This window comes from Pungitius pungitius, chromosome 15 (assembly GCF_949316345.1).
Source record: "Pungitius pungitius chromosome 15, fPunPun2.1, whole genome shotgun sequence".
Taxonomy (NCBI): Eukaryota; Metazoa; Chordata; class Actinopteri; order Perciformes; family Gasterosteidae; genus Pungitius; species Pungitius pungitius.
This window is the reverse complement of record NC_084914.1, coordinates 9,413,725-9,422,100: the sequence shown is the minus strand read 5'-3', so window position 1 is coordinate 9,422,100 and position 8,376 is coordinate 9,413,725. Positions and strand designations below refer to the sequence as shown.

Here is an 8,376-nt window from a genome sequence, read left to right as displayed (position 1 = left end):
TGCGCCTCCCTCGGGTTTTGTTTACAAGCCTGGCATTCGTATTTCCTGAAAGAAACAAGGAACATACTACAAAAGTTTTCAAATTCACTTGGCTTTTATTCACATTTCATGTCTGTTGACGTCTCACCTGCACCGTCCCTTCATACATTCCACTACTTTTATGAATTATCCTTTTCTCTCCATCCTACCTGATAAAAGCAAGAGTTCAGAACCCATCCTCACAAATAGTAATAATAATAATAATAACAAAAGCAGCATCAAAGAAACAATGATTTCTCCCTCTTTTCATCACCAGCATATTTGTATTAAATTACCTGAATGTAACCATCAATAAGACAAACATAGATATCTTGTGATAAATAATAATCATCATTCCGCCATCAACAGAATCAAACTCCACACTCACAATAATAACAATAAAGTTGAATATAAACTGAAGACGATTAAAAAAAGTGACTTTTTTAGGAAAGAAAACACAATTGGTCTAGAGTGTGTGTGCGTGCGTGCGTGCGTGCGTGCGTGTGTGTGTGTGTGTGTGTGTGTGTGTGTGCATTGGTCAACTGCATCCTATTGTGAGCAGGAATCTGCTCTAGTAGTAACGCTCCTCCTCCTCCTCCCACGTCTTTCCCACCTAAGATCCAGTGAGCCTACATCTGCTGTGGTCCTGTTTGTTTGTTTGTTTATGGTCATTAAGACAGTTGTGGGCACCAGTGAGCTACAGCAGGCTGCTACAAACAGCATGAAAGCACAAGCTACTCTGCGATGGGCCACGACCTGCAGCTCCTACTGACGCGTCCACACACTCCAAGGCTCGTAGTATGAAATACTTTGGTTGTGATTGACATCGTAACACATCGTAACGCAAGTGTCCTGTGAGTCATGGTTCTCAGTGCTTCTCAACACTTTAAACACCAAGCAGTTGTTTTACGGTTGTATTAAAGCCCTTTTCAGACATGTAGCTTCTGCAATCTTAATACAGTGGTCATGCTAATATTTCCAAAACATTTCCTTTCCCCCGCAGGTTTAAATCGGGTACATATTCATCATAGAGGCAACAGAAGCCCAATTTATGCAGATAAAAACATTAGATGCATGTATTGTTCCCAAATTAAAAGTTCTTAAATGTGTTTTCTCACTCAGCTTCTAGTATGATCGAAGGTCTACAACGGCATTATCTTCAGTTGGAAGTTAGAAATGTTTTGATATTAGAGATGGTTTATTTCCTGATCTCATTTAAAAAGATGCCATTCACGTATCATCCATCATTCAGCGATATTTAAATGGGAATTGGGTTTTAGTTGGAGGCTTGTTTGGTTTATTTTCAATAGAATCTGCTCAAATACCTAGATGTCAGATCATAAAAGGGATTTCTGATTTCTGATTATTATTAAAAATACTCATTAAACCATCCTTCATTTTGCAATATTTATGCTATGAAAATAAATATTACAACTACAAAAAACATTTTGTAGTTTGGAATTCTGGTATATAAGGCAGCAATATGAGGTAAATATTATAAGTATAAGTATTTAAAACTAAAACCGCTGTTTTGTAAAATCCATCACTGATGCAATAGAATTCCTTCATTTCATTATTTTTTCTAAATTCCACTACGCCTTCTCATGCAGCAGCTGCTAAATATTCCCATTATGAATATTTCCATAAAAGACTTCAAAGCTATCACTTTAACTATTAGACTTTAATAATTCCATGTCTGAAAAGGGCTTAACACTCATCACATGTTTGCATAAAGCCAGGAGATAAGTTCACTATGCTCAATTCCTTTTACTAAACTTTGCACACACCTCGCAGCCATGACTTTGATATACTCTGTATGAGATGTAGGCTTATGGTCGGGCCCGGAGTCAATCAGTTAGTGCTAAATCCTCTTTCATTCGTCTGGGCTCTGCAGGCTCTCACCTGTTCCAGTGGAGGCCATGAATACAGGCTATGGTGCCACATGGCAATGATACGCTGAATGTCAGAAAGGCCTCCGGGCGAAGGATTAATGTGCTTCCTCAGCGCAGTCTTCATTCTCACCACTAGGTGGCAGCGGCCACTGGGACTCTGACACCTCTGCGCCGTATCTAACAGGTTTCCCTCCTGGATGAGTGAGATACTGATGGGATATCATCATCAATAATTTATTTCAAGTCAAAAAAAACAAAAGTAAAAGCAGCGCAAAATCCAAAATAATCTGGTGCTGTCTTTGTTTGAAAGCCTGGACCTCCTTCGTCAGTTCTTCACTCTTCTTACTTTTTTAAATCCATCTTTTGCAGAGCTGTGTCGCTCTCCACGTGGACATGCCTCCGTCCACAATCCTCTATTTCCCTGCTTACATTTATACATCTTATTCATCCATCATCCATTCAGACTTCCTGGTGACTGGTTTGTGTCCTCTCTGCTGGTGTCAGTCACTTGTATTGGAGGTAATCTTTCAGGGACTGGGGCAGAGGGAGGCCCCGGATCTCCTTAAGCCGCTCCCGACCCAAAGCCAGACGGGCTGCACGCCGACACAGATCCATCAGAGGCAGAGGCTCGGCTGAGGAGAAGCAGAGAGGCAGAAAGTAAGTAAAGAGGTGGCTGAATCAGGAGTCAGGAATCGTTTATTGCCATCATATGTCAGACATACATGGGATTTGACTTGGCGGTTGGTGCACGACGGCAGACAGACAATGACAACAGACAACGTAGTGCAGGAATAAATAGGGGGGGGGGGGGACAAAGCACAGGCTTGTTTATGTTCAATTCAATAAGAATCTGTTATGCTGGAGATAAGCTCATAATTATTAAAAAACAACAACGAAAGAGAGGACTTCACTAGGCTGTTATTTCAATGGGTCATTTTCTACATTTTAAATATTCTGCTGCTGTCACATTCGGGTCACATGACTTGAGAACAACTAAATGTGATCAAAGTCAAAGCTAAAAAAATGTTTTCCGACGTAGTATGTTGGCACAATAAACTATGAAATAGTTCTACTCTCTAAAGTACACTTTTTAACAAATTATCCAACTAAATTCAGTATTTTATAGAAAGCAAAGGGAGGGGATCTTTTTTTTGTGGACATACAAATGCTAAATGAATGATCAGAGGCCGAACTCTAGGAAAAACGCTCAAAGGGTTAGCTGATGTGTTTTTGGTGACGGTAGGGTCATGTGTGTTCGAGGAACACGTTGGCAAAGTGAACTCCATGATCCAACCTCCCAGATCCCCTTCATCAAACGCCAAGTCAAGTGTTGCCTCCACACACCGCAAACAGTAGGAATCAAAGAGGAAGCGTTAAAAAAAGACAGCAGAGACAAGAATAAAATCACTTGTTGTGGAAAGATACCCTTTAAGATGATACGATGTCTTTATCTTTCAGCAGGCTGTATGTTAGTGGCACACATTGTATTTTGGAGGTGTCCACCAGTCTGCCTCTCCCTGCTGTTCTTGTGTTAAAAAAAATACCCGTTGGATTTCTGGATGACCTCCACCACCTGCTTCAGTAGCTGCACCGCTGTGTGTGTGTGTGTGTGTTCGTTCAAGGTTAAACCAACAGGATGAAGAAGCATCCTCTCAAACACACACACACACACACACACACACACACACCACGTGAACGTGTTCTTTGATCGATGTGACACATGACCGCGTCGCCGTGATGCCGATCAATGCGCCTAAAAAACACCGGTCCACAGTCACGACATAATATACAGCAGATGAAGGCCGTCATACGATGTCTGAGTGGCATCAAATACGGATACGGTGAGAATCTGATGAGTCATTTTGTGTGAATCCAATAATTATTTTGTTACAAATTATCATCATGAATGAGTCTGTTTAATATCTGTAGACAGATTGACTATTCATTTAGTGTACATTCAAATGTGAAAATGCCCATTATAGCTTCTCAGCCCAAACAAAGTCCAACAATAAGCTTGGACACTCACCTGTCCCACTGCACTACCGTTTCTTTAATCTCTATACACTCTGTTAATGAACTAATCGTTCGGATGTTCATCAACAAACACAAAACGACCCGTAAAAAGCGCTCCATGCTGCTTTAAATATTTACTGCATGTAAATGTAGAGAGAGAGCTGCAAAACAACAGAGCAGACTCATTAACAGCTCTAAATATAGAGCCAACGGAAATAGACAGCGATGCTGAGCTGGTTTTATTGCCGCCCTGGCTGATGACCAGAGAGACACAAAGTGTTTACTAACACCTGCTTTTAAGATCCACATTCCCTCATTAAGTTTCTAAAATAGATGCTATGCAAAATCTGCTCTGGATGAAAGTGTTTCTTCCATTTAAATGTTGAATTATACGTAACAGCAAAACTCAACTGGCAGAATAACCTAAAAAAAGTCAGCCAAAGCCAAACATGGTGTTAATCGACCAGAAACAACATAACAACAGTTTCATGATATGCACATTTCCTCTATGCTGTGTGACAGTATGTAATGCAACAACATAATGATTCTGATGTTAATTCAAACCTTTTAAATGACTGTGAGAAGACCATAATGCATCATAAATGTTCTATATGTATGACAAGGGTAACTAATAATATTGGTGTTGGTCTGGGTGATCCATTAATCATCAACTGCCCTCCAGATGAGTATGTTGACCCTGTTTTGCATTATACAAGTTATTAACTCGGCTCAATAACTTATTTTGCAATACTGTGACACTAATGACACATTTTACATCACTTTCTATACGATCAGCATCTTCTAATAGACGCTAATGAGGAGAGTAACCGAGGATGATCCGCAGCAGGTAATTTACCACGGCATCATTACACATTCACTGCATTAAAAAGAAATAAGCTTCAAGATGCTGCAGGACTGAATATCCTCTGTGTGTGTGAATAGCTTAACCTTTAGCTCACCACAGAGATACAACGGGTGATTGTATTGGTGGCAAAGTAAATCTATTTTCTTAAGTCAGAAAATATATTGTTTTAGGAGCATTTTCATTCATAGAAGTTGAATTAAAATACAGATTTCCTTAAAGGGATTGTGCTTAGCCAAAAGCTTTAGAAGCCTGCAGGAAGAAACATTTGTCACAGACCCCCAGTTTGAAATTCTACAAATACATAAATACAACAATACTGTAAAAATGTAAAGTCATTGCTAAACAATCTTTAAGCGCAAACTGGTGCATTACCAAGGACAATACATAAAAAACAGATGATGTGTATAAGCAAGAATTGTTCAGTGCTTTTTATTTCCCGTTCTTTTAGAAACTTGTTTTCACCACAATCCGCCTTGATGAATTCATTTGTATAATTGTGGCGGAATTCTGTGCACTTTGCCAAATGACTTTAGTAAAAACTGCTAGTGGAAGTGTGAAGGGATCCCAGCTAGTCAGGAACTTCTTCCCTGATGGGGCATTTCTTTTGGATGTGAGTTATGAGCCCGGTCTGCTGCGATAGGAAGAAGAAGTAATAGGGGCACACAGTGCGACGTGGCGCGTGTAATGAGATGCATTGCACAGCAGTTTAGGGCAGGATTTATTGTCCGTGTAGACTTTGATGGTGAGAAAGAGGGGTAAAATGGACTTTCATTATGGGAGTCGAAACAGCTCTGAGAGGAGGCCCGGCAGCTGAAAGAAGCCTGACGGATGATCAGTGAGTTTCACAACCAAGGATGCCCATCCCATGAAGAAACCCCAACGTAGGGCCCCCATTGATGCAGAAACTTACATTTTTTGACAGGGTAAAAAACTATTTTGCCAAAAAAAGTACAAAAGAAACAATCATATACGTACTGCGTCTAGAATAGATGGCTCAGGGAAACACGATCCTCTCCTCTTTCTCAAGTCTCACTCCATTCTTTCTCCACGGCTCCATCTCATTTGTAACAATACACCTTCCTCGTATTTCTTTCTTCCTGCCAAGCATCTTCAGGGGCAAAGAATGCAACCCTCTGCTGGCCTTCTTTTGTACCATCCATTGCGTTTCTTCACTGCCCTTCTCTCACACTCATCTTTTCACCTTTTCTTTGCTATGAACCCTCCAAGGGCAGAGAGTTTGATCTGCTGTCGGGTAAAGGCTTTATTATCTTCAAAATGTCAATCTTCAAAACACCAGACAGAAAACAGGTGTGCCTTGAGCTCGATGACAATGCATTTTTCTCCATTACCTGTTTGTTTTGGAAGTGCTTCTAAACCCGAGAGGATGAAGAATTTATAGAAGCATATAATCCTTTAATCCTTTAATTAAAGTCAATATAATGTGAAATGAACTAAACTGTAATTTATAAAGCTTGCACACAACATCCCTAGTAACATGTGGACTAATATACGACCCCGGTGCTCAGTACATAAACAGCTCAATAATGTGACCTTTTGGGGTGTATTTTAAAGCAATGCTGGCTTCTTCTTTCTTATTCTAAAACAATCAACCCACCGATGTGTGTTTTGCTACTACGTGCTACAACATACACACAAGCATTTACAACGTATCTTGCAAACATGTCGACAAGAAGAACAACAGACAAAGAGTTCAGACATATGCACGGTCACACGTAGAGGAAATCAAACCGACACACACAAATACTGAAATCAAGAAGGATCAAAAACTCAAATGGTGCAAAGTAAACCAAATGTAGACAAATACATATAAACAGGCTCCAGTGGCTGTGTGCAACAAAGTGACACGCTAAAATCAAAGGTTGCATGTGCACAGAAAATGTGAAATTATGAGATTTCAAGGAGAACATCAGGATATTCATGGTTTACTAAGTGCAAGCATCAGATCAGCTCAATGGACACTATTACCAGTATTTTACCTGTCAGAACTAGTAATAATATCCAACCGTTTCCACACTAGAGAATGTCTGCTTAATGCAGTAGACATTTAAACATGAATGACTTTTCTTCCCTGGAGGCCCGAGCTGGACATGATCAATAAATATAATAAAAATCACAAGAAAGACAAAGTACCCAATTGCCAATTCATTAGCAATTACCTGGAATTCAGCTTTTTTTCCAGTCAATTCTAAACATTGAGAGAAACCGAACATAATCGCTGTATTCAGCCCTTATTTAAAAAAAATGAAAGTATTAGCTTAGCAGCAGGTGTGGTTTTAACTTTGTGCGCAGTGTCCTCCTTTTCAAACACACATGACGCTGAACTCTTAACACCGGCGTCCTTCTAGGCTACTGAGGGAAGCTTGCTTCATCCATAACTAATGTACCTCCGGTGGTGTTCTGTATCCCCTTACGCAGCACATTGTGCTGCGCCCTCAGTTTTTAGCACAATCACACTTAAACACACACTGAAGTGGCGTGTTGTGCAGAACTAATGCAGCAATGCTTCTACAATCCATGGAGGATTTGTTAGAAACCCCTTTTTGTACTAAAAAAAGGACACGACCGTCAGTGCTTAAGTTGTTTGTGAAGACCCTGTGGTGTGCGTCATTTCTTATCGGCCACATTAGCGACGCGCAGGGAGGCGGGCACTGTGGGCAGAGCTGGCTGGTGGAGAGGAGCTGGTGGGAATGCAGGCCATGCCAGCGTTTCTTTTTAAAGCCCTGTTCTCTCTCTCTCTCTCTCCCCACCATCCTGCATCGCTGTAGACCCACCGTTCCCCCGTCTCCTCCGGGACGAGAGGCAGAGAGTGATAAGAGAAACAGGAGGAGGAAAGATGTGAAGGAGAGGTGGAAACATAAGGGGGAGCGGGGGAGTGGGGAGGAGGACTGGGGTGAGGAAGAGCAGAGGAGAGGACAGCGAGGCAGACGAAGCAGAGAAAAAAAAAAGAGATGAAAGAGGAGGATGGAGACGAAGAGGAGGGAGGGTGATGAATAGAAGCGGAGAGAGCCCAGCCGGCCTGTCTGACCCTCACACATCCTTGACAGTTACAAACTGCAGCGAGGCGGATCGTATTCATAAAGATGTCAATACTCGAAGAAATGTGTTTGCGTGATTTACTAAGCACACGTTCAATTAATGTTCCTGCTTACATGCAGTTTTTCATGAACATGATTAAACATCATTCTGCCCCCTGTGTGTAATCTGCAGAGAAACTGCTGATGTTGATCCGCTGTGACATTCTGTTAAGAGTGAATTAAAAATACCGACACAAGCAACCTGTGTGAACCTGTGTGAACAGTCCAATAGCAAACCATTATGTAATAAAAGGAAAGGACAAGGGAACACAGCTTCGTAAACCTTTTCCAATCAATATTTAATGTGAACAGTGTAGAATATGCCAAATTTGAACGGTGTTATTTGAGAGCACAAACACACCTGAACATTGCAGTTCCTCTCAGCTGTAAGTAGCAATTTAGAGTGGAGCGCAGTTATTTATTTTTTCTTTTGGTTCCCTCACTGCTCTCATTAGTCCATTCGCCAGCAGCAGCCTTCAGCAACCTGAACTTC

General features: G+C 41.1%; 1 protein-coding gene across 2 annotated transcripts in view; it reads right to left on the bottom strand.

The window, feature by feature from the left end:
* Positions 1-8,376, bottom strand: part of LOC119209686 (SPRY domain-containing SOCS box protein 4-like) — a 57,886-nt gene continuing 49,510 nt past the window's right edge. For both annotated transcript variants that reach the window (XM_037459172.2, XM_062557915.1), the window contains exon 3: positions 1-2,542. In XM_037459172.2, coding sequence (XP_037315069.1) covers positions 2,415-2,542 — 128 coding nt within the window. In that variant the 3' untranslated portion in view covers positions 1-2,414. The remainder of the gene's footprint in view (positions 2,543-8,376) is intronic.